The 27,625-nt window shown below is 42.0% G+C and overlaps 2 protein-coding genes across 5 annotated transcripts in view; one reads left to right on the forward strand and one right to left on the reverse strand.

Moving 5' to 3' along the window:
• aven (apoptosis, caspase activation inhibitor) overlaps nucleotides 1-27,625 on the reverse strand; it is a 216,855-nt gene that overhangs the window by 167,833 nt on the left and 21,397 nt on the right. The gene's annotated exons all lie outside the window — the stretch shown is intronic.
• On the forward strand, nucleotides 5,564-19,409 carry thbs1b (thrombospondin 1b). The gene is made up of 23 exons (XM_071467788.1): nucleotides 5,564-7,278; nucleotides 7,455-7,539; nucleotides 7,760-8,319; nucleotides 8,587-8,662; nucleotides 8,993-9,076; nucleotides 9,249-9,358; nucleotides 9,770-9,895; nucleotides 10,880-10,976; nucleotides 11,880-12,053; nucleotides 12,244-12,420; nucleotides 12,518-12,691; nucleotides 12,947-13,074; nucleotides 13,200-13,352; nucleotides 13,575-13,793; nucleotides 13,921-14,028; nucleotides 14,389-14,548; nucleotides 14,672-14,790; nucleotides 15,910-16,144; nucleotides 16,241-16,468; nucleotides 16,584-16,855; nucleotides 16,969-17,066; nucleotides 17,162-17,301; nucleotides 17,442-19,409. Exons 2-23 carry the CDS (start codon nucleotides 7,476-7,478, stop codon nucleotides 17,447-17,449), a joined length of 3,510 nt encoding a protein of 1,169 aa, XP_071323889.1. The 5' UTR covers nucleotides 5,564-7,278; nucleotides 7,455-7,475; the 3' UTR covers nucleotides 17,450-19,409.

A 27,625-nucleotide genomic window follows, 5' to 3' on the forward strand; every position in this document is an offset into this window, starting at 1 on the left:
AATGAGGTGTGGTGCATATCGTTCAGTAAAACCATTACACCTGATGTAAACAATCTGAGGATGCTGGGACAGTAAGACAGGGCCTTGCCAGGGTGTGAAGTGCCCGTACCTGCAAGTAGCATGCAAACAAGCCCTCACTGAGAGCTTTTTTTTTTTTCGTCTTTGCATGTCACTGCCAGGTCCTGATCCTGATCCACACCCGTTCTGTTGGCCTATGAGACACTCATCTAATTGCGTGTTGCTTGATTTTGGCTGCGCAGGTCTGGACTGATCCTCCTTTTTGTCTATGCCCACTTGCCTCGGTTTCAACACTGCATTTTTTTTGTTTTTGTTTTTTTTTTCCTCTCTGGGAATGAGCTTCAGGGACATGGCAACATCTACGTCAACTCAAATTATGCAGGAAAAACAATTTTCCTGAACAAAACTATATTATTGTCCTGCTGCTGTTGAACGTGACAGATCCTTTATACAAAGTCTGTCAGAATCAGCTATGTGAAAACATCCTTGATGAGCTCAGATTTGCTTTCACTGATGACGCACGACAAGGAGGGGTATTGTAGTGCCTCTTGTTGTGTTGAGTGAGCTGAGAGGCAATCAGAGTGATTTCTGTCCGGCCCTTAGACAGATAAATAGACAGGGCATGTGGAACAGGGCTCCCAGGATATTTATGTGTGCTACAGAGCTATGTCAGGAATGTGGACGTGGCAGGTGACCTCTCTATATCTCCAAATAAGGCCCACTGACAGTTTATTGCTGCTTTTGCCCAGGTCACCACAGTTTGTGTTTGTTTACTGGAGGAATGTATGTGGAGGCTTAAAGGACGGCCACTGTTTGAAATTCCCAAAAAATTATGTCTATGGTAACAAAAATCTAGTTTTTAAACAACTAGTGATGTGGTTTTAGGGTTGGCAATGTCGCTCAGCTGTTCCACCACTTTGGTCCAAGCTGAAATATCTCAAAATCTATTGTATGGAGTCCCATGGATTTTGGTACAGATATTCATGACACCCAGGGGATGAACCCTAAAGACTTTGCAGGTCCCCTCCCTGCGATGAGGCTGACATTTGTGGTTCTGAGCAAACTGTCTCGACAGTAACAAAATTTTGTATTAACATTCACGCCTGCCTCACGGTGAATGGCAATAGTTTTGGTGATCCTCCGATTTTTCATCTGCTACCATCATCAAGTCTAAACTTTGGTTATGATGTAATTGCTGCAAAACTAATTATTAATTCTGATCAGCATCAGCTTTACTTTGTTTTTGGTGCTAATTAGCAAGTGTTGCAGTCTAACACACTAAACCAAGCTGGTGAACAAAACATGACTCCTGCTAAACATCAACATGTTAGCATTGTCGATGTGAGCCTGTTAGCATGCTGATGTTAGCATTTAACGCAAGTCATCGCTGTGCTTAAATATAGCCTCACACAGCTGCAAGCATAGCTTTAGACTCTTAGTGCTTTTGTGATTTATCTTATCTAGCTCGTCAAAAGTCTACGGTGTGTTTGTAAAGCAATAGGAAAATTTAAATCCACAATATTTGTCTAAAATGTTCATACTGCTTTTGCAAACTCTCTGCTACTGTTTAACCTTATCACCTCCTTCGGGATAGATTTAATACAGGAAATACTTTAGTAATGAGTAAAATCAGTGAGGGTTGTGAATCAACAATGTCGCTGCACTTGATTAAAAGAGCATGTGTCCCTAATTTTTAATGACTCCAGTGAATATTGAAGCCAACAGACCAGGAAATCGATTAAAAAGTTGTCATTCCTGACCCGCTGCGTGTGTAATTCCACGGTTAGGAGTGTCTTTTTTTAGCAATAAACAGCTGGTTAACAGCTGCAACATCACTAATGGTCAAGACAGGCTTCTGCTGTATTTATTTGCCAATTTTGGGGAAAACATTTCACTGGAGGCCCCATTAGAATTAAATAGAATCGGCAGTTACGCTCTCAGCAGCAATTATATCAGATGATTCAGAACACCCAAACGTCTTTTTCCCCCAACCCACTGAGCTCTGGAATGCAAATTACATTGTCCATGGACGCCCATGAAAAGAAGCTGGCACACCGTGACCTCCTAATAGGCTGAAGATGGAACTGGATCAAGACTACATTCCTAGACACTATTAGATATTTAGAAATCACGGAGCGGCTGAGCCTGCGGCAACCAATGTCTTTTGCCGGCTAATGGTCCTGGCTTGGGCACAGTAATGTCATGGGTGAACACTCCAATGAGTAGTTTATTAGGAATTAGTGGGAGCAGGGAGGGGACCCAATGAAAGAGACGCACAGGTGGTCAGCTGTTGGGTCTGCATCCCCGGAAAATGGATTTTGAGCTCAAGAATGCATCAGATCTAATTGCGTTCGTCCCTTATGGAGTGAAAGTGCAAACGGTCACTTCATTGTTCGGAATCAGAAACCAAAACATCGAATGTTTCCAGCATACATTATAAAAACCTAGAAAGTTTTGCATTAACCAGAAATGAATTTTAATAAGAGCAAGGATTTTAAAAATCTGTCAGTGTATATAGGGATAATTTGGCCATTGAAGCTCTGTGTTTGTGTGCTTTGTGCTGGTTAATTGCCGTAAAGAAGCAAAGGGGGGGTTGGTGGTGTGTGTGCGTCCGTCAGTCTGTCTGTCTGCCTGGGACTTGCATTGTGGAGAGAGCAATAACACCAGTAATCTCTCATGGGATTGTGTGACCTCAGGCAGAGTCCCTCCCAGCTGAACAACAAACACACACTTCAGCACCTGCGTACAGCTCCATGTGGAGGATCTCTCCACTGTCGGGCTGCAAATGACAATTATTTTCATTATCAGTATAGCCGCTGAGTATTTTTCTAATTCAATTCATTGTTATGTCTGTATAATGTTAGAAAACAGTAAATACAATGCCCCTCACAATTTCACCATTCTCAAGGTGTGTCTTCTCTAAGCTTGTTTTCCTCAACCAGAGGCAGAGTCAGCAGATACATACAGTCCTGCACTAAAATTGTCCAACAATAATACAAGATATATAAAAATAAAACAGTTTCCTAGAGCCCAAGTTATCTTAAAATCTTTTGTCAGACCAGCAGTCCAAATATTCTGTTTATTGTGATATACGACAAGGGAAATAATTAAATCCACACATTTGAGAAGCTAAAACTTTTTTAAAATGACTGAAACAATGACTCAATGGACAAAATAGCTGTGGATTAATTTTCTGGCAATCAAATAATCGACAAACAATGACAAACTTTACTTTTACTCGATGCAAAAAGAAAATCTGTCCATGTTTTATGTTGGTTGCAGTTTCCTGCTCAGCCCTGACCCAGAATCTCGGCTCATCTGATGATGGATCAGGGAAGAGCAAATGCAGAGTTCATGCCACATTGGATTTACAATAAATATGAGCTGCTGACTGGGAAAAATTTCCATATGTCATCTTCTAAGCAGTAATTGCAAGTAGGGCGTGGGAATATGTTAAGAAGGCTATGGTCCTGTCTAAAGTGATGGCAGATTGGATACAAGTGGCAAAAATGGGAGTCTACTCTACTTGCTGAAATCTGATATCATACAGTTCTTGCTCTATAGTTTTAATGTTACATTAAATTTATGCACTAGAACACAACTGCTACAAATTAGTGACCCCTTTGTATAACCAAGAAAGCAAATAACCACACTCAACTCCCTGCATATCTTACAAACTTATGACGAGCTTATTGTCTATCACTTCCAGTCAAAACCAAAAAAATACAAGCTAACCACAACGCATTCATTCATGTTTCTCCAAGCGAGTATGACACATCTTCAAGCGAACATCAAGCCCACCAGATGACTGGAAATCTGCCTGACAGCAGATTAAGGAATCTGTCAATCAAGTCTGACAATAAAACTTACACATTTCATCACATTTATAGCTAACCCTGAATCATCAGCGCTCTGATGCTAGATTACGAGAAAATCCTGGATGACACAGGAAGGTGTGGCTAATATTGGAGAGGCAGGGAACAGGCCTGGGGCTGGATCAGGACCTGTTATGATGCTGAACATCAGAAACAAGAGGACGGACTGAAGGACTGAAGGGGGGTTGTGGAAAATTTTGTCAGCTGTCTTGAGATTACTCAATGATTTGCTGTACCTGGATTGAGAGGAAACACGCTGCAACAGCAGCTGATGGTTTATTCCATTCAGTGACATGTATCTGCAAGTAAATGTATTTCTTTTCTTGTTGTTTATGTTCTCCTCTTTTCTCCCTCTCTACCCATTATTCCCTTCCTTGTTTCCCCCCTCCTTGTTCCTCCTCTCATTTCCTTTCCTTGCTTCTGTCCTCCCCTCATTTCTGCTCTTCTCATTACTCTTCTGTCCTTATTTCTTCTGTTTACTTTCCTCTCCTTGCCTCTCCACTCCTTTCCTTATTTATCATCTTCTCTCATTGTTACTTTGTTCTTCCTCTCTCTTTTTTGTAATTTCTCCTTTCCTCTCCCCATAACTCCTCTTCTTTCCTTGTCTCTCCTAACTTGTTTCTCCTTGTGTTGTCTCTCCTTTCTAGTATCCTCCCCTCTCCTTCCCTTGTTTCTTGCTTCCTTGTATCTAACTTCCTCTCCTTGGTCCTCATCTTCTTTCCTTGTTCCTCCTCTCCTCTTCTCATGACTCATCTCACCTTGTTTCTCCTCTCTTCTTCTCCCTTTGTTTTGGACATGAAGCAAAAGAAAAAAAAAGAAAGGAAGGGAAAGGAAAAAGAGGAAGACATGCAGTGTCCATGTGTGTAAGCATGTGCACATGCTTGTTTATTGTACACGCACATGTCTACAAACCAACAGTCTGTGGTGAATGTGTGTGGCAGCATGTGTGTATTCAGATGAATTTCTCCTAGATCCTTTTATTTATATTGTCTCCAGCCAAAAACAGCAGCACATTTTTTTCTGCACATGTGCTTCCTTCCTCACAGACTGAGATTACAAAATAACAACCAAACACTGACATGAGCCTTAAATGAGCTCAGGTTAATGTCTTCCTATACTGACAAATCTTCATCGGTATATATTTCCATGTTATACTGTCCTGGCGCCTGAAGCATTGACAGTGTAGCCCCCACAGGCTGAAACAAGCTTCCTAAGGTTCCTGATCTGAGACAGAGACTCACAGGCACCACAGGAGTCAGCTCAGCTCTGACCTCGGGACCCCTCAGGGTACAGCTTCCATCTCCAGACGTCTAAACCAGGTTTCTGCTCCATCACAGGGACCAGTACACACCTGCCTGTTAAACTCGTAGCTCTGAAACCTGTCGAATTACATTTAAAGGCATGTGTCTTATGCATCAAGTGGATCAATAACACTGCTATGTACGGCCAAAAGAGCTTGAGTTTCTCTGTGTCAGTGAAAAGCAGAAGGTTTGATTACTGCTCTGTCATAAGTGGATCTGTCTACCATCACCAGGTAGTGAAAACACAGCCTGTTTTTACACAGAGGAGAGGAGAGAACATGTGCTGTAACCCCCCCCCCCCCCCCCCCCCCCCCCCCCCCGCCCCCACACACACACTTTTTGCCCTTTCTCTATTAAGACTTAATATGTCTCTTTCAAAATCTCTCCCTAATACCGGTTAGAAAGGGAAATAATCCCATCCTGGCAGAAAAAGAATGAAGGGATGAGACTTTTAACTACACAGAGCCCAGACCCTGCATGTATAAAGAAACTGATGAAACAGCACATTAATAACTGCTTGAAAAGATAGTATAGCAGAGTCAGTAGCAGCCTAACTGAAAATGGGTCAAGAATAAAATGAGAGAAATTAATTATCACTTCCAGAAAATCACTACTTTGCTATTTTGAGCCAGAAAATGTGTCAACACATTTAGATTCCTCGTAGCTCTCAAGCACTTCAGTGGATGTGAACTGCACTAAGGAGAAAGTGTGAATAACAAAGCAAATCATCACCTCACCACTGTGTACTGTAAATAACAAGGAAATTCTCCCTGTGAAGGAGCAGTGATTTAATTATTCAGTGTAAACAGTTCAATGACTGTTTGGTTTAGATGATGCTACAGCATCGAATTTAACAACCTTCGAAGTTTAATATGTGAAGCTGACATCTGTTTACACAAAGGACTAAGATATCACTAACATTTCTTTTGTTTATTTGACCTATTTATAATGTAGTGCCACATACTTACTTACCACAAAATGTTTTATTCCCTGTCCTGTTGAGAAGATTTGTGTATTTTTTTGTCTTATTTCCCAACCTACTTTTCTTCAGCAGAAAATCAGAGACTTGCAGTGTAATCTGTTCTTGAATGATAAATGCTCTGGAGGGTCTCTCCCATTTTTTACTGTTTTCAAAGACTTAACATGGAATGTGCTGCATGTGTGACATTACCGGCAGTTTTGCTTTATTTCATTTTATTTTATTTTATTATTTAAGGAGTGTAAATCTGAATGTCAGTTCAGGTGTGCTGCAGCTCCACTGCACCTTCAGTTGCCTCAGGCGCCACTACGGTGAACTCACATCGGCTCCTAGCGGCTGGAGGTGGAAATGCAACAAGCTGAGGATAATATGGTGAAACTCAGGGTGTGGACCTCATGTGTCACCTGTTTGACGTGAAATAATCTGTTTTTTGTTTTTCTTGATAATAAAGAGGAGTATTAAATCCATTGTGCATTTACAAAACTGTAAATTATACACACTAATGTCTCTTATATGCATCACTTAGCATCATGTAAACTGAAAAATATGAGTTGGAAAAAGGTAAATCAGAGGAATATTACAGTCATTTGTAGCATGCTCTGTGGCAGTCTGAGATAGAAGTGCCTCTGACGACTGATGGATGGAGGCTGGGAGAGGAAACACTGGTCCATTAAAAGTCTGAGTGCAACACACTGAAGTTGGTCCCTGGTCCCTCAGTGGAAAGCGTTTTTTTCCTCCCTCTCTCTCTCTCTCTCTCTCTCTCTGAGCTAAGAGGATAAGCTCGTCCCTTTTTCTCCCCTCACCGTGATTGGACGAGGCCACTTCTTAGGAATGGCATCAAACTATTTAAATAGCACTTTGTCCCCCCTCGGCTTAAAAGGGAGTTTTTTAGCGGCAGACACCAGCGAGAACAAGTTTTCAATCAAGAAGAAATAAAAAAAAAAACACGCAAGATTTTATTATTTCTCTTATTTTCACGGTGGAACTTTTTATGTTGTTTTATTTTAAATAATTCGACGTAAATTCATTCTTGAGACGTGTTTCTGGATTTCTACACATTTTTGCGGGATTTTATTACTTTTGTTTTGCTGTTTTCATCAGGCAGGTGAGTGGCGGATATTCTAAGGAATGCAACTATTTCTGCAGCTGCAGAGGCGTAAATGACTTTAATTATAATCAACGTATTCGACCTGTTGCACATGAACTCTACGTGATGCTGTTATAAATGCTTATAATAAATGTTATAAATGGTGCGACTGTTGGGTTTTGTCGTTGTCACAGGCAGCAGGTTGGTGTTTCATCATGAAGCTGACAGGGATATTCTTGCTGTTGATGCTTTGGACCTGCGAGAGTGCGAGAGTCGCAGGTGAGTTTGGCTCAACTGAGTGATTCAACTTGAACTTGTGCATCTGTGCAGAAAGCAGGCCTACTTCTCTTTTCAGACAGGAAATGATTTATCGTTTGTAATAAAATACAAGAGTCGGGGAGGGGAGGGGGGGGGGGGGGGGGGTGCATCGAAAGTGAAAACAACAGACACCCAGTGCACTGCCAACAAAGGCTGACTGCTTATTATTATTCACCCGCAGAGAGCCGAGACGACAATAGTGTGTATGACTTGTTTGAGCTCATCCAAGTCCCCAAGAGGAACCACGGGGTCACCATGGTGAAAGGAGACGACCCGTACAGCCCCGCCTACAAGATCCTCAACCCGGACCTGATCCCCCCGGTCCCCGAGAGCGCCTTTAGGGACCTGATCGATTCTGTCCATGCCGAGAGGGGATTCCTCCTGCTGCTCAACTTCAAGCAGTTCAAACGGACCAGGGGAAGCCTCCTGACCGTGGAGAAGCTGGACGGCTCCGGACCCGTGTTTGAGATCGTCTCCAACGGCAAGGCGAACACCTTGGACATACTTTTCTCCACCGAGAACAAGCAGCAGGTGGTTTCCATCGAAGATGTGGATCTGGCCACGGGCCACTGGAAGAATATCACCTTGTTCGTGCAGGAGGACCGGGCGGTGCTGTACGCGGGATGCGAGGAGGTGAACACCGCGGAGCTGGATGCGCCCATCCAGAGCATCCTGACGCAGGAGACTCCAGGCAGTGCGCGGCTCAGGATTGGCAAGGGAGCAGTGAAAGACAGGTTCATGGTGAGAGAACGGGTTCACTGCGGAGTGGAGATTTTGTTTATTAGCCACAACTTTAGTGAAGCAATACAGTTACGTTCCTTTTTAGAGTTGTCAGCTGAGAGTTTTATCAGAACACAAATGCGTAAATATGTCCTGATGCGTAAAAACGCTCATATGGCAGGACTGAATGTAATGATGAATCTCATGCTCTCGCTATGTTGTAGTCATTAGATGTTTTACTTATTGTTGCACCGAGTTTTAGCTTAACTTCAACATCGATGCTTGCAGGGGGTTCTACAAAACGTGCGGTTTGTGTTCGGAACCACACTGGATGCCATCCTCCGCAACAAAGGATGCCAAAACTGTGAGTAATTACAACCAAGCTGGGTGTTTACTCTTCACTCATCTGCTTCATGTGCTGCCAAGTCTTAGCAAATCAATACCAAAGAATTGTGTGTATACTTCATTTGCCTGCTGATTTTTGCATTAAACACCAGAAGAATGCCACTTTAGTATTGTGGAGTTGAAGCATGTTCAGTGAGGTGCACAGTATTAACTTACAACTTTTCTTGATAATTTAAAGCTGTGTGGGATGTGTAACATTAAGTACAAATGCCCTTTCTTGTTACTAAAGCAACCATAAAGATGAGTGTGCAGATATGTGATTTGATTTATTGAACAATTTCTCTTTCAGCGATGACATCTGACACCATGATCCTGGAGAACCTCAACGGCTCTTCAGCCATCAGGACAGAGTACACTGGACATAAGACTAAAGGTAAACACCGCTGCATGTGACTGACATGTGGACTTCCCATTACACCCTGTTACGCCAGCTCACATCTGCTGAAAAGGCCTTAAATCTAGACACCGACAGGACTGGGACAGAATAGAATGAAAATTAAAATGTTTGCCTGTGTAAACAACTAATGACTTTTCCTTCCTTGAAGACCTGCAGATGGTCTGTGGCTTCTCCTGTGACGACCTGGTCAGCATGTTTAAGGAGCTGAAGGGCCTCGGTGTGGTGGTCAAGGACCTGTCCAATGATCTCCGAAAGCTGGTGAGAAGGAAACACACCAGACTGTCTGCATGTCTGTCTGTGTGTGTTTTAGATGTCTGTGTGTGTGTGTGTGTGTGGTCTCTGGGTTATTATAACCACCTGTGTACAGCATTTGAGGTAGACTGAATATTCAGCTAAGGAGATGTGGTAAATGTAACATATTTATTAGGTTTTGCACTGAAAAAACATATTTATTGGTAATCAAATGAGCTTAAGCTTAATACTTGAAAGAAAGGCAGCCTCAACACATTATGTCATCAGTTCACAACTATTTCCAACCAGTTTTTTTTTTACTGAATACAGTGTAAGATTGCAGTATGGACCCCAGGTAGAGTGGTATTTGCTCAGGTAAGAACTCATAAACAATAAACAGTATTCTTACACCACCATGTCTCTTGCACTTCCCCCCAGACGGACGAGAACAAGCTGATTAAAAGCCGCATCGGCATTCACAGTGGCGTCTGCATCCACAACGGCATTGTGCACAAGAACAAAGACGAGTGGACCGTCGATGACTGCACCGAGTGCACTTGTCAGGTGAGATCTCCAGTGGGCTACCATCAGCTTGTGTATATTGTGCCTTAAGTAGTTAAACACACGTGTGAGGGGATGCACTCTTATGCTCTGACTCATGTATAAAGACAAATCACACACGCACTTAACACCTCTCCACTGATGTGGTCAGTAATGAGTAGTGTGAAGGTCTGGCAGAAGGCCAACAGCCTTGACAGTGGTAATGAGAGGTTCTTCTGTTGTCTCAAGTGTGGCCTAGAGGGACTTGACCAGACTTTAAGTGAGGCTTTGCCCATAATTAAGAACAAGACCTTAGCTCTAACAAGTGGAAAGGAGGGATGGGTTCAGGTGCAAAATACTTGCCAGGGAAAATCCATGCATTGCACTCATTGGCTTGATTTCCTATTTTCCTCTACTGAAGCACTAGTTGTCCTTATTTTCCCTTTTCTTCCCTGTCAGTGATCAGATCCAGGAGTGAGAACATGAGCAGGCATAGTTAGAGGCAGTTGTTATCCCTGAGTCATTCACAGTGCACACACACAGGCTGTGCTGGCAGACTGGCTTTACTTGTTTGGGGCTCTGTGCCCAGTCCGGCTCCATAGTGAAACCGACTTCCATTATTAGGACTTTGGCCTCATTCCCACCCTCCCCTGACCCAGTGGGCAGGTGGTTGTCTACAGGGGTCTCCATTCTCAGCCAGAGCTCTGCTTTATATTTTTTCTGGCATGGTAAGTCTGTGCAAACTCAGATGTTGAGCAGAGAATTTAATGAGTTAGTTGCACGGACATGGACTCTGACTTGGATAAAAAAAATTAATACATTTAAATAGGCTTACAAAATCAGGTCTACATTAGTAACACTGTTCTATAGTGTCTCAGTTCAATCTGGAAATAGGAATTTACCCAAGCACCTGGACATAATTTGGAAGAAAAATGTAGCAAAATTTGGGTGATAGCCATTTATATGGGCTTATGTTTAACCATAAATTTGATCTCTGTGTTTGTGCAGAACTCTGCTACTGTGTGCCGCAAGATCTCCTGCCCCCTGATCCCCTGTGCTAATGCTACTGTTCCTGATGGAGAGTGCTGCCCCCGCTGTGGAACACGTAAGCATTTCTGTTCTCTAAAGCCCAACTCGTATTGTTAGAATCTCCAAAGCTATAGGGAAGTACACTGTAATTATAGTTATGTGAACCTGCACCACAGGCATCTGCATAAATGTCCCTGTAAGGTAGAATACATACAGTATGTTTCAACTAACAGACAGATCATTCAAACACTGCCCCATTCACTGAGAGAGCCGTGTCTGTGGTATTTGCCATATAAAACAAAAAAGCCACAAATATTTCCCCTAGATGCAAAGGTTTCTATTCAAGAAAACATGTTAATTTTAGAGATGATTTAACTGCAATAACATCCAGGTAAATGAAAGGGTGCTTATGTGTTTGTAACATAGGCGCTTTGTGCTCCAAAACATCTTTGAATCTTCAAGTTGAAATGGCTGTAATTTGCCAAATTGGTTAAAGCGGGATGGAAAATTGGTTGGCTGTTTAGTGGAGCCCATCGTCTACATGAGAAGAAGTGACGTGTTCTCCATACCTATGCAGGTTTGGCTGCAATGACTCCCTAAAACCTAAATAAACAGGGGGAGCCGCATTCATCCTGACCTCAGCCACTTGTTGAAGTCATTACACACCCAGGGCCATGTTTGCAAAATCTGTTTCCTCTTTAGGAAAGCATAAGTCAATGGGGCATCCCAATGTATCCTGAGGACAGTGGCCCTTTCTACTTCCCCAGCTTCTCTCAGTGTGTTAGCCTCTGCATTCCCTCTCAACAGAAGGCCTTCTCTGTGTCTAAATCCTCACTATTAGTCGTCCGCTTTAAGAGCTTTCCCTCCTCATTTAGGCTTGGGGGTGTTTGTGAGGGGGGTGCTGCTTCATTGGAATAGCTCTTTTATTGTCTCCGTCTTCTCCTCTCTCTCATATTCTCTCCCTCTCCCTCCTGCTCAGCGAGTGACTATGCAGAGGACGGCTGGTCGCCGTGGTCTGAATGGACCCATTGTTCCGTGTCATGTGGGCGGGGCATCCAGCAGCGTGGGCGCTCCTGCGACCGTATCAATAACAACTGTGAGGGCACCTCTGTGCAGACCCGTGACTGCTACCTCCAGGAGTGTGACAAACGCTGTGAGTTAACACAACATACTCTCACCCATCAACCAGACACAAACAAATAAGTGGATCCTGTTAAGCGCCAAGCCTGATCCATGTTTGGAGTTCTGCTAGCCTGTGTGACATAATGTGTGACAGAGTGCCACAGTGGTCAACTGATTTGTTTCCTGATGAATAAGCCATGACCCTTCTTTGATGTCTTCAGTCAAGCAGGACGGTGGCTGGAGCCATTGGTCACCCTGGTCTTCATGTTCTGTCACCTGTGGTTCTGGTGTCATCACCCATATCCGCCTCTGCAACTCCCCCACCCCCCAGTTTGGAGGCAAGGACTGTGAGGGAGAGGGCCGACAAACTGAGAAGTGTCAGATGTCTCCGTGCCCCAGTAAGTCGCACTGTCTGATATTCGCTGCCTGGTTGCATTGATGCGTTCCATTCAGCAAGTATGGGAAATAATCATGTTTTCATCTTGTCTCCCTCAGTCAATGGCAACTGGGGACCCTGGTCACCATGGGATACCTGCTCTCTCACCTGTGGAGGTGGTGACCAGACTCGTAAACGCCTGTGCAATGACCCTGCACCAAAATACGGTGGAAAAGAATGTGTTGGCGAAGCCACAGAGACCCAGAAGTGTAACAAGAAAGCCTGCCCCATCGGTGAGACATTTTAGTCACTTTTAATCACAGAGCTTCTACATGCATTAATTTACAACATTATTGTTGTTTTTCTTTGTCCGTTTTAAGTTTCAATTATTCAGTTATATGTACAACTATATTTACTATATACTTTTATTTTAGATCATTGAGGTCATAACTGGAATGGGGTTTAGCTGATTTTTTTTTTTTTTTTTTTTTAAATCTGAAGACCTTGCAGATGATGTCTTGATAATGAGCCACCATTGTTGTTTTCAGATGGATGCCTGTCCAACCCCTGCTTTGCTGGAGCCAAGTGCACCAGTTTCCCTGATGGTTCATGGAAGTGTGGAAAGTGTCCAGCTGGCTACACTGGCAATGGTATCAAGTGTAAAGATGTTGATGAGGTATAAATTCCTAAGCCCCTGAGCTATGATTTTGTCAGATACAAACATGGTTTGATGCCTGTTGCAACATCTGTAAGGTCTCTAGTTTAATGATCACAAACACTGTTCTTTTTGTCCTAAAACAGTGCAAAGAGGTTCCAGACGCTTGCTTTGAGTTTAATGGTGTGCACCGTTGCGAGAACACAGAACCTGGCTACAACTGTCTGCCCTGCCCTCCTCGCTACTCAGGACCCCAGCCCTTTGGCAAAGGTGTGGAGCAAGCTGCTGCTAATAAACAGGCAAGTACAGTCTTGAGTAGCTCTGACAGGAAGGGATACAACAAATAAATACTGATAACAGGAGGTGTTATGTAAGGTACAAGTACACTTGCATCTCCAGGGCAGGACCAGGTTCATTTATTGTGATGAATGTCTGCCTTTCTAAGAACAGAATGTCTTGAATTTGGACTATGCACAGTGAGTGTGATCACTGATAGTTCAAACTATGCATCTCTCCTCCAGGTGTGCACACCTCGTAATCCCTGCCTTGATGGAAGCCACGACTGCAACAAAAACGCCCGCTGCAACTACCTCGGACACTTCGCTGATCCCATGTACCGCTGTGAGTGCAGGCCTGGTTATGCTGGCAACGGCCATATCTGTGGAGAGGACACAGATCTGGATGGATGGCCAAACGCTGACCTGGTTTGTGTGGAGAATGCCACCTACCACTGCAAAAAGGTAGGTTGTGGTGAAGCAGCACGGCTCTAAGATGATTAATAAAGACACAAAAGTTCAGAGTTAAAGTTAAGTTACCTGTATATTTGTTATAATTTCTAAGTGCCTGACCATATTGTCTGTTGTTTAGGACAACTGCCCCAACCTCCCTAACTCTGGTCAGGAAGATTATGATAAGGACGGCATTGGAGATGCTTGTGACAATGATGACGACAACGATGGCATTCCTGATGATAGGGTAGGTGAAACCTCACCAGATGTGGCCATAACAGTGCACAAGGGAGTGTGTGTGCGGGTGTGGTCTCTGACTGTGATTTTGCATTCATCATTCATGCTGTGAAATAAGAAGGCAGGTGGAGAGGGGGGAGGGGAGGGGAGGCTCAGCAGGAAAGCAAATGTTTCTCCCCAGCCTGAGCCAAAACCTCAAATTCCAACACTGAGGTACAGCTCTGAAGGAATGGCACTGTGTGTTTGCTAATCCCAACATTAGATTTGGGACAGGGCCTGAAAATAAAGCAGCTTTTCATTCTGCATCATTCCACCTCTGTAAATAGATTCACTCACACTTCCCTCCTCTGTCTCTCACTTTTTGAAACAGGACAACTGTCCATTCGTCTACAACCCCAGGCAGTATGATTATGACCGTGATGATGTGGGTGACCGCTGTGACAACTGTCCCTACAACAGTAATCCAGACCAGACAGATACAGACAACAATGGAGAGGGAGATGCCTGTGCTGTGGACATCGATGGAGATGGTGAGGATTGGAAAAAATTCAATAAAAACCTCCATGGAAACAGTCCTACATTATGCTTTTTTAAGAAATGTATTTTGAACTTCTGAATTGGCTTTTCATATCATGTTATCCTACATTCCCCAGGTATACTGAATGAGAAGGACAACTGCCCCTATGTGTACAATGTGGACCAGAGAGACACAGATCTGGATGGAGTGGGAGACATGTGCGATAACTGCCCTCTGGAACATAATCCTGATCAGGTGTGTTGACACACACACATACACAACGCCTTTCCCCATTTCCTTCCACCTCACCCACCAACAATAATCCACATTCATCATCCCGCCTTTCTCTATAGCTCAGCATATATCTCTGTTTCAACTGAGAGAGAGCCTCGGTGATTAGCCCTGTGTAGCTGTCTAAGCTTTATCACACCATGTAAAGGTGAAGTAAATCCTGTGGGCAGCTCAAGGGCACATCAGTTCAATAAGGCGTGGTGGGGGGCTAGGGTTCTTTTCAATGGCCCATTGACGTTAGCTGACTAATGTGAGGGAAGAGGCCCTAGGCTGGATATTACTGAGGAATGGGCTGGCCCTGGGCTGTGTACATGCCTTGTCTGCACACCAGCAACTTGCTCAGTCCACCTGTGCCATGCTACACCGAGAAATAGGAATGTGTTGAACAACAAGACTCAGGAGAAGAATGGGGGAAAGAGGGGAGCGTCAAAGTCTACATTGATGTAGTTTTCAAAGAGAGAATTGCACACCGAAATTAAAAAGGCCAAAGGAGACACGTCCAGACACAGGCACAGCGATGCTATTTGCCATTACAAAGAATAAAAAACTGCACAAAAATGCCCTCCTCAAAAGTTGTAGTCTTACTGGGATCTTCAACAGCAGATGTTTTGATCCTACTCTCAGCCCTTCGCTCCTCCCTCACTCCATCCTCCTCCACTCACCCCTTTGCCCCTATTCTTTCTTAGTGCCCCAAGGTGTCTCTGGTCCTGCCAAGTAGAGCTGGTATGATTTTTGCCTTTCACTGCAGACAGTGGTGGTGCTCAACAAGCAAATTGGAGTAGGAGGAGCAACAGGCTCCTGTAGAGTGATGTTTGATTGTCAGGAGATGAAAACTGCCGACAGATCTTGGACAAATTGAGCTTGGCAGCTTTACAGAGGCAAAGAGTGATTGGAGCCTAAGGAAAGTCCTTAATGAAAGCAGTGGAGGAGAGATGAAAGAACAAGGGCAGAAGGAAACACTGTGGTGAAAGGAAATAAACATTGTGGAATGTAGTCAACCATGTTAACATACTAATACTTCACTGTCCCCTTAAGCCATAAATTAAGTCATAACTCTAAGACTGAAACACTGAACCTTTACAGGTGGATTCAGATGATGACCGTGTAGGAGACAAGTGTGACAGCAACCAGGACATTGATGAGGATGGACATCAGAACAATCTAGACAACTGCCCGTACATTCCCAATGCCAACCAGGCTGACCATGACAAGGACGGCAAGGGAGATGCCTGTGACCATGATGATGACAATGATGGTGTCCCTGATGAAAAGGACAACTGCAGACTAGCCTTCAACCCTGACCAACTGGACTCTGATGGTAACCAAAATGGGCTATGTTTCAAATCTAAAAGACACAGGTCTTTGAATCACCGTGGGAATTATTATTAATCAATATGAAATGTATATTTTTCAGGTGACGGCCGTGGAGATGCTTGCAAAGATGACTTTGACCAAGACAATGTGCCTGACATCTATGACGTGTGTCCAGAGAACTTTGGCATTAGTGAGACAGACTTCCGCCAGTTCCAGATGGTTCCTTTGGACCCCAAAGGCACCTCTCAGATTGATCCCAATTGGGTTGTCCGCCATCAGGGAAAAGAGCTGGTTCAGACTGTCAACTGTGACCCTGGCATTGCTGTTGGTGAGTAAGAGATGTGTTATAGTCAACACAATGCACATCATTTTCCTATGATTTACAGAATTCTGAATGCAGTCTTTTGTGCACTGTCTCCCTAACTCGATTTTTTCTTCATCAGGGTACCACGAGTTTAATGCAGTGGACTTTAGCGGGACTTTCTTCATCAACACGGAGAGGGATGATGATTATGCCGGTTTTGTATTTGGCTATCAGTCCAGTTCCAGGTTCTATGTCGTGATGTGGAAGCAGATTACACAGACCTACTGGTCAAATAAACCCACCAAGGCCCAGGGGTACTCTGGCTTGTCCATTAAAGTGGTTAACTCCACCACTGGCCCAGGGGAGCACCTCAGAAATGCCCTCTGGCACACAGGGAATACCCCTGGACAGGTAAGATAATTGGTGGACATTTAGAGGCTGTATCTTTCAGTGGATAATATTTATATGTTATTAGTCATGTGTAAAAAGATAAACCCATGGTTGATTATTTCCCCGTGGTTTAGGTCCGCACTCTCTGGCATGACCCTAAGAATGTTGGATGGAAAGACTTCACTGCCTACAGATGGCATCTGATCCACAGGCCGAGAACAGGACATATTAGGTGGGCACATTACATTGATTAGTCCATGGAAAAGTTCACTCTTCACATGGGATTGACATCAAAATCCTAACTTTCATTCTTCCTTTTTTCCACAGAGTTGTGATGTACGAGGGCAAAAAGATCATGGCAGATTCTGGTAGCATCTATGACAAGACATATGCAGGCGGCAGGCTAGGTCTTTTTGTCTTCTCACAAGAGATGGTATACTTCTCAGACCTCAAGTATGAATGCAGAGGTAAGGATTTATGTTAAATCAACTAAAATGTCATTATAAAAGCAGCTTCCAAGCAAGCATTTGAATTCCTGCTTTAAAATTGATGTTCCTACTGTGGCCATATGCAACTACTAACAGTACACTATGTCTCTCTCTTTTAGATGCATAAATGTGCGTCGGCACGGGAAGTTCTGAGGAATGCACCTTTTTTGTATAAAGTATGAACTTATGTATTCTGATGCAAAGTCCAGGGACCGATTTATCTCCGCGACTCTTTCTTCTGCGGCACGCACACTCGGACGGGCGAAGGGCATGTGGTCAGCCTCAGGGTAACTTGAAGCTGGTTCGGGCAGAGCACCAACCGGCTGACTGCCAGTTGAGGATCAGAGAGCCCCTTCTCCTCCACCCTTAGCATCCACGAGAGCAGGGAGAGCTGGGGGTAAAGAAAAAGAAAACAAGCCCTCAAGCTTTGCCAGTTGGACACCAACACCTTTCTATCCCAGCTCTGCCTGGTTTCTTGCTCTCTGAAAGACCTCATTCATCTCTGTGCGGGAGTGGCTCCCCATAGATACCTATGCACTTCCAAGCCTTTACATCTCTCTCTGTCTTTCTATCTCACTTCTCCAACCTGTGTGCCTTTCTACCTTACCTTCTGGATGGACATCCCAAAGAAAAAACTGATGAACTATTCCCTTCGCTTTACCAGATCTGCCAGAATGTAGATTCTGAATTATACAACTTTTGAGGACTCAAAGGACAGCAATAGCATTTTTTAGGAATCTTTGTTTTTAAGGACTTTCAACTTAAGAAAACTTTTGGCAGTGGAGAGTTAGAAAAAAAGGGGAAGATGATGTTGTGGATGATTGTATTGATGCATGTACTATATGTGGAAGACCAGTCATGAATGGAACAAGAAAGTGCTTTTACCCATCTACCTAAGATGCTCTGTAGAGAAAAAGAGAAGAGGATTACAAAATTAAATTTAGGTTACCTTTCATATAAAATACAAATATCATGGGCTTTGTTGATTTTGTCTGGTTGAATAAACTCACAGGGTGAGATGGAAGTGAGGGTCTTCCCATATCAAACCAGTAAGAAAAAATATGAGGATAATATTTTCCAAAAAATTTGCTCGAGCCGGTGAGGGTTTTGATGTAAGGGGGGGATGGAATAATTCCCCCCTTACATCAAAACCCTGGTCACTGAAGAGATTTATCTCCCTCCACTTTTGAGGATTTCAAATTGAAATTGTGTAAATACATGTAATTTATTGACTCTTGCCTACAATGTAGGGAGCAAAGGAAATTTGAATACTTTGAAAAAGTAAAAACTTCATCCAATATCACAATGAAAACTGACATTAAATCAGGTACAGTCAGACACAGGATGCATGCTCTTGTCAGTGTCTCATCTCCCGCTGTACAAAGTGAATTAGGTATTCTTCAGATAGGGCTATTTAGCATGACGTGTATGTGACTTGTGTGCCTTTTCTTCAGAGAGAGATGAAAACAAACAAAATCTTTGATGTACAAATATTACCTCATTGCTGTTTTATAATTTGATCAAACAAAAACACAACCATATTCCTTTAAAATGATGGACATCTTAGTGCTACTGTAGCATGAGCTGTAAATAGTATGACATTTAACATCTACAGGAAAGAGAACTGAGCTCCCGATCCCATGATCTACCCCAGTGAAAATGATGGTAAAATGGGAGGTTTCTTTTTTTTATAAATAATTTTGCTTTATCATGTATGTCCATTGCTGTTCTTAGCAGATAAATTATTGTTCTGTTTTGTCTTAGCTGTTTATGAGAGGTTTGATTTGTATGTGTGCGTGTGTGTGTAGATAAATGCTATTTAAATAATTTATCAGGATTTGCTGCCTTACAAAATGGCACAGGTCCATCTGTATAAACGGTTTGCACACTGACGTGAGGATGTTCTGTTCTTTATCGTTTTTACCTTTTTTTGTTATTGTGTATCATTGTTACCAATATTTTTGTACTATTAGTTTTGCTTGTCTGTAAACATTTTCTTAGTTGTACAAAGCAAAAATGCTGGTTTTATTCATAGCGATTATTTTGTTACATACTTCAAGACAATAAATAGTTGTTAAAATTCTCAAGCCTGCATTTGCTTTTGTTTGTCAGACATTTTACCAGACATTTTACCATTTTATCCAGGTTGATGAAGTCTATAACTTGTTTAGATGACATGGAAATACAGAAACTGTAAGCCTCTTCCAAGCAGAGGACATCACAAAACAAATGAATTTAATTTGGTTTACTGTAGCTGTAATACCCAACACAAAATTATGTCCCAGTTCCCCCGAGGCACAAACTGAGTCATTCTTTAAGGCCTTTCTCTCTGCAGACAGGCACACAACGTCTCTGTGATGAAGGCCACATGAGGAATGTGACACAAACGTCTGCTCCTCAGCTTGATCTGCCTGACCTCTCTGTGATCTGCACTGACCTCTGGAAAAAGGTTAAACAACACGGACTGCAAATATTAGGACAACACAAACCTTGACATTGGCTCATTGACTTTGGAGGACAGACACTATAATAATCCACTGGTGGACACAATAACAGCAACATTGAGCACGAGAGAATTGTGATAGAGAATAAAGACCACAAACTATCACTTCTCATATAGCTATAGTTTGCATTAATACCCCTCTGACACAGTCATAGGCTGCGAAAATGTGCTGATTTCACTGCACACCTTTAAGATATTCCTGTTACTTCTGTGAGACTCCTGTATATCATCACTGTTACCATCTATTTTTTATTACCTTTGTGTAGTAATGTCCCCTGACATCCTGTAAGATTGTGCGTTTCTTTTTTATGTCGCTGTTGTGATGTTTCTGCACTAGATGTCTACTGATCAATGGTGGATGTCTTCACTTGTCCAAAGGTTTGGAAAAAAACAATCTAAAATAGACCTGTGGAAAATCTACCTGGGTCTGATGTGCAAACATTAAATAAAACTACTCTCAAAAAAAGAGAAAATCCAATCTGAGAAGGGACCTAAGGACAGTCAGATCTGATCCAAACAAACTCAGGGCACCAATCAAAAATGCGGTCAAACAGAACGGACCCAAAACAGAGAGAGAGCACCAAAACCGCCGACAACCTGATGTGCCTCCAATTAATGAACAGCAGGGTCCCGAAGAGCACCAATACAGACCATGTTTTCCTGTACTTTACAGTTCACACTTTCTGTCTACCTACAGCAGAACAATGGGACACTACCCAGCCCAAGTAAACTGCATATAGGTAGGGCGGCCAAGATACTAGGAACGAAGTGGACCTGTGAAGACCTCTAATTGCTATTCAAACAGTGTGTGGTGTCCTCTGACATACACTTTCGAGTTTCTATGACTTTGTCTATTTAACATTGGTCACTACATCTCTTTCTTGCAAAAACTCTTCATCAGTTGATTCTACAAAAGAAAAACAAACATCATGTCCTGTGTGCCAGGGTTTTTCACTGAGGAAAGACATAATGTGTTTAGACAGGTTCACTAAGAACTTTTAATGAACTGAGTATTGGATGACTCACTGTTTTCCTGTAGAAATCAAGTGGAGAGAAACCAACAGACATTTATGGGCTACACTATGAAATTTTTACCTTTTTTAATCTAGGAAGTCAGTTATAAAGTCATTCTTATTCATGATGACAGCCTGGCATAGGTTATTGTGGATTATTGAAGGTTAGGTGGATTATTGAAAAGTGGCAACACTGAAGGCTAGACATCATAATACCAGCTGCAGTTCTCACACGTCTCTGCCAGCTGTCTACAAACACCCACATGTTTACTCTCAGACCCTTTTTAGGCTGCGTGTCAGGATGCGAGCGTTGCCACACTGAGAATCCCCACCAGTTTAAAGAACATTCACTTGTACACAGGCAATTTTGTTACATGAATTTTGGCTCCTGGTAATGTTTTGATTTTACAGATATGATCTTATATCTTCCTTGGGAAATTTAAATAATGTGATGGAAAATAGCAACAGGAAGCTTTCTCTTTCACAATGTTTCCCCCTTACTCTTCTAAATGAAATACCATAAAAGTCACATTGTGACCTTTAACTAGCCCACATTTAAACAGGCAAGTTAACTGCAACATTATACAGTTTTTATTGTTGCTGACAGTTTTTTCAATCATTCAGTAAGTCATTATCCTGTGTATAAAATTTCAGAAAATTGTGAAAATCATCCATCATACTTTCCCCATAGCCTAAGGTGACATAATCAAATCACTTGTTGTACAGGCAACAATTCAATAGATAAGTATTCATTTTTTAAAAGTTTTGTTTTCAAAAGTGAATGGAATGAATAACTCATCGTCAAAATAATTGAGTCTCTGTCCATCACCTAGATGATTAATAGAATAATAATTTCATCATTTGTAAACCGAGGTCACAGTTTCAAGGAGACAATGCATTTGGCACAGCTGTCTCATGCTGACACCCTGATCTACAAATGGTTTCTGTGGTCTATCGTGAGTTTCTGTAAGACACTTCAAACTGGCAGCCTTCCGGTCACAACTCACCACCATGCTTATTTGCCACACACACACTACTCAAATAATGACAGACCAAAGCTGAAAAGGACCCACCCAATTACCTCCAGCACCTTTAATGGCTCTGCAAAAAGCAGCTTTTTGCAGTAAAATGATACATACATCTCCCTTGAAGTGTGGTGACTAATGCAAAGTGCTGATGAATGGAACAAAGGCCCTTCACCCTGGAGTTACAACAGATTTATTTAGCTCCTGTAATCCACCCAAGGAAGTGGAGAGACTCCATTTGCAGAACCCGCTGCCACAATTGGCCTCAAACCTCAAACTTCAAACCTGGAACGCTACATTTGATCTGGCCTCCCTCCTCGTTTGGTCTGTCATTCAACACCTGTATGCTTCATTCTGCTGTGTATTGAAGTGTTGAAATGTCATGTTAAGATGGAAGACCCCCCACTGAATACTGCAGCATTTACCCACCATCCACTTCAGCAGCTGTAGGACACCACCTGAACATACAGTATTTAAGGCTTAAATAAGAATAAAATAACATTTTCTTGAACAATAAAACCTTGGTGAAAATAAGTCTGGAATGTGGTTTAGTCATGGCATTATATTATTAGTTGGGTGTGTAGGGTGTGATCAAAATATAGCCTTAGTGACACCTGTGCTCTATTGTTACTGAGAAAAAACAGCTGCAGGCGGTGAATTGTTAGACTCATCACCTTAATCGCTCCAGCAGTTATGTAATATCTTGACTCATCTGTGCTCTCTGGTTGCTGTTATAGAGATCACTGAAGCATAATGGCTAAAGAATTCACACGTTAAAATTCACATGTGGAGACTCAGTACTGTAGGAGCAAAGAGGCAAAATCAAATATTGGTGAGTACCTGTTACATGCATTGCCACTTTTAGAGTACCTTTTGTGATTCAACAAATTATTATTATTGTTATTGATCAACCTGATTGTTATTTCTTCAATTAAATTAATTGCTGAAATAAAATCAAACAACTATATGTATATATATATATATATATATATATATATATATATATATATATATATATATATATATATATATATAGCGATCACAACTTCCCAGAGACCAAGGTAACAGCTTCATAATCAGACCAATACATGCATGTGTACAATCCAAAGGTTTCCTGTTTGCAATGATATAAAGCAGAGAAAAGCAGCAAATTACATTCAAGAAGATGCAAACACAAAATATTTTGTTCTTTTATAAAAAAAAATAAATTGTTATTGTAATTTTCTTTCAAGAGATTAATCAACTAATTTATCAATCACTAGTTTCAGTCTATGCTTTGATGTTCCACTCCTGTGGGTAGAGATGTGTACACATCTGACACCAGGATTACTCAGTTTTAAAAAAGGCTTGCTAGTGGCTAAAACATGACAAAGTGGACCAGGGCCGTTTCCTCCTCTCTGTAATAGAGCTAAACTGTAGATCGTGCTAAAGCATCAAACAACTGGATGTCATTGCTCTATATGAGTGGTCAGTATATAATAGCACACTTTGGGACATTTGCTTTAACAACCAGGATTGTCTGAAAATTGCATTTGTCAAACTAGAGGTCCCACAGCAGCCACAAAACACAACTGTGGGGCAATTTTATAACGGTGAGTCAAACAAAATAATGGTTCTCTTGATGATGGTAGGCTTGGTACAGTAACAGACATATACAGTGATCACATAAATACTTTGGCTACTTTTCTGTAATTCCCCTCTGTAGGCCCTCATAAAATAATTCCCCATAGAGAACAAAATAGTTCCTGTGATTGTTGGCAGTTTTCTGACTAGGATGTGCTCTGACCTCTGACCCCTGAGCTGGCTGCGCCTGGCGAACTCAAACATGCAGTGAATATTTTGATGGAAAAAGGTGACCTTTATCACCTTGGATGAATAGTGACAGGTAAAAAAAAATCTGTCTCTAAACATCATTAGAAGGATGTAATAAATCCTCATTCTCATGTTGGCATGCCTCTTGGACAATGAAATGATGAAAAGCAAGTTCACAATTTAAAAATAACGAGGTTGATCATTTCAAGTATCTGGTATGAGAACCATGCACTGAAATGTAAGCACTAACATTTTTTTGGCGGTGCTGACTGAGACGTGACAAACATGTTTGTCCGGCTCTTGAACCGCGTCACATCTGCTTGGTGTGTAGCTTGCACATTACTACTGTTTGTTTTTCCTCCGTCTTCTTCTGGACACAAGTGAGGCAGAGAAAATGTTTGAATAGTGAAAAGATGAATGTTCCAAAACAATCCAAAGAGGACTACATTGGCAACGCCTGGTATGTGACCAGAGTTCCATTATGGATGAAATTCTTTTTTTTCCCCGATTATATTGCTTTGAGAAAAACGCCAAATGCCTGCTTTTACTCTGCAGTGTGGAAACACCAAGCACATGCTCTCCTTGACCTAATATACAAGTCTTCCACTATCCAGGTTAATGACAATAAAACAGAATCGTTTTTTCATGTGTGGCTTATTATTAAAATGAATAGTCATGCAGGTTTCCATGGAGAACATAACACATCCAATGAAGATTCAGAATTCCAGCTTTTCTTTTCTTTCCTTTAACTCATTCTTTGAAATAAGTGACCTAAAATTTCTTTTTTCTGACTTTGTTTTTTTTTGACTTTCCTTGATTTTTTTTGTAAGGTTGTCTGAGCATTTTTAGAGACAAAGAGAAACAGAAAACTAGAACTACCTCCTCACATTTGTATACTTCTGCCACTTTTTATGCTTCTGGCTTTTTTCAAGTTCTAGTCCTGCCTTCCCATGATGTCCCATGATGGATGCACAGTCTATGTCAAAGATGTAAGTTCTGTTTTCTTCCATGAAACATTATATGATTCTATTTTAGATGGGCCATCTTGAATTCAAGGACATGTACATACATTTTTCAAAAGCATTTTTTTTTTTTGCTGTAGCAGCTGCACAGGTTATTGCAACTTTTGCAATCATCACATTACACACACTGGCAGAAAAAGCATTTCTCTTACACACAATCATTACAAAATGAGCAGCTGTAAAATGATAGCCACCGTAACTCTTGAACATACATCCACTCAAACAGCTTGGACAGAAAAGGCAGCACGTGCTCCGGATGCCAAATAATTGCTGAAGCCCACTGAGGCTTTTTTGGCACATGTTCCCTTTTATAGAAATGAACGGAGCGCCATCTTTAAACACAATATCCAGTTCTCCTTACATCCATGGGTGTAGTAGCAAAGCAATATCTTAGTGGATGTGTGCTTGGATTTCAGTTGACAAAATCTTTGTTTACATTTTCAAATTAATTATCCCTCTTCCCAGACCCTTCTCTTCTATAATAAAGGGAGGCGTAGGTGGAGACTTACAGCCCTCTGTAGTGCCATATGTTTGCCGAACAAACATGAAGGGTGTGATTTAAATCCCTGATGTAACTGCACCACACCCACATGCTCTTTATCCCAATGTGTCCTAAATGTAAACACTACAAATGGTCACCTAATTTTTAAAAACAATTACAGCTGCTACATCATAGTATTTATTAAGGCATTACAGAAATAACAAGTGTTTTATTGTTGCAAACATTTCTGATTTCCTTCATGCCACTGATATAGTAGTAAAGACAGCATCCAGTTTTTTGTGCTCATATAACACAGTAAATATGAAGGTCAATGTCCACCACAGACAACAGCAGAAGAGAGAGACCCCAGACACTATTAGTGTGCTATTCATTAACCGAGCTGGCAGCAGATGAGAGAGGATGGGGAGACTGAAGGAAGAGGCAATGGCTTTTAATTTCCTGAAGGGAGCACGCCCTGCTACTGCTCTACAGCTTCTGTTTATGCGATGGCCTGTAATTCCTCCTGGCCTCGGCCTTGTGTCGAGTTACAGACTCAGCTTCAAACACACAGCATCCCTGCCACAGCAAAGACACAGTGTGCCCATACAGTATACCTCCACTATCTGTACCAGTGTGACTCAGCTGCACATTAACGTCACTGCAGAGCAGAGTTAACGTACCCTAGTAATGATAATGATAGGCCAAGTCAGTATCATACAGTCTGTATCATTTTCTGCTTTTGTTAATCAGTGCTTGTGCCTTCTTTCATTACACTTTTGGTTCATACTGATATTGACATGGAGTACAGTACATCCCATAGCTACAAGTAATCATCCACAAATCTGAGATGTGAGCAGTTCTTCTTCAGTGACTGACTGACAAACACCAGCTCTACACTTGGCTACAGGACACAGAGTCGGCTCTGAGTACGGACATGATGTCTTCTGTTTGAACATTCAGAGCGATGAAGGACTACCTAGAGGAAGTCAGGTATTCTGTGTGTTGTTGACCGCAAATCGGACACCCCCACTGTCCACATAGAGGTGTGAAATATTAGAGATAGCTGTGGCAGACAGATCTCCACACAGACACTAAACTTCCTCGCAGGCCGGCATTGCGTGAGAGACAGATGTAAACAGCTGAGATAGAGACACCTGTGTTTCGTTTATGTGCCACTGCGTGGATGAAGTCTGATACTAGTTGAGGCTTATTTGAATTGACATGTGTTATTTTCCAACCATCCTCAATTTTTGTTTGAATGATCCAATATTGGTTGATATTTGCATTTGCACCTTTTCTCAGTAAATATGTGGAACCTCACAAAATATTACATGCACACAGTGGTTACGGGTTTTAAGGATTAATGATGTGTAAAATGTCTTCTTTGTGGAAATTATCTTATTACAACATGTACAAAGAGGTTGGAAAGTAACATAGATAATAGCTGAATATAAGAGGGTCTGCTGACTCTGGCGCTCTACACAAGAGACAGACTGAAATCAGACTGCACACTGATCTGAACTTTCTGTTAGTCTTTGTTAAAGAGATCTTATGTCAGGGTACATGATGTGTGGCCATGGAAGTCTAGATTTTACTTTATTCAGTGCGTCCCTGCTGGGAGCTAACACTAGCTAACAGCTGCACACATCTATACTTCGTTACACTCAAGGAAACAGTGTTGCTTAATTGTTGAATATAGAAGAAATTTAAGTTGCCATAATAAACTCTAAGAAGAGCTTTACACAACATTGGTATTTATCTAATGTAACTGAAACAGAACTGTGCAGGATAATAATTATATTTTACCTAGTGTCGTAAAGTTGTATACAAATCTCCATCTGCATTGCAATGGACCAATTACTGGTTCGTTCTGCGCTGCTTAAGATTAGATTAGTAAATCAAATCAAGTTTCTGTAAGTGCTGTAGATTGACATATCGCAGGTTCTGATTGGACATACAGTACACATCCTCAGCCATGCCTGAAATACTCCCTTTTCAAATGTTTGACAAGAGATAAAAGTTTGGCTTGAGTTTCTTTTGCACTGCTGTTGGGCCCATCAGAACAGGAGCTCCTCTGGCAATGCTAAGCCAGGAAAGAACAAACCAAGAAGAAATAGAAAGACGGGCAAACCTCCAGTCTCGAGCTCCTGCTGATGCTATGACAAGGTTTGCAAAAGTGTCTAATGTGAGCCACAGGGCCAGGCCAGACCCGAGGTTTCCACTCAAGCTGCAAAAGCCTCCCATGGGTCTGTGCCAGGCTGTGTCACAGCTGAAAGTGGGGAAAGTCGATGAGGAAAAAACTCCCTGTAAATGGGGCCGACTGACAAGTTGGTGCCAATCTGTCATCGGGCATCACAGGGGGAAAAACACAGACCTGAGAGATGCTTTTATGGAGCCATCAGGTCAAGGGACTATCTAAGCAGTATATATACTCACAAACGATATAG

The sequence above is a fragment of the Trachinotus anak genome, unplaced genomic scaffold (genome assembly GCF_046630095.1).
Source record: "Trachinotus anak isolate AG129_WGS33_773 ecotype Australia unplaced genomic scaffold, CSIRO_AGI_Tana_v1 ptg000031l, whole genome shotgun sequence".
Lineage (NCBI taxonomy): Eukaryota > Metazoa > Chordata > Actinopteri > Carangiformes > Carangidae > Trachinotus > Trachinotus anak.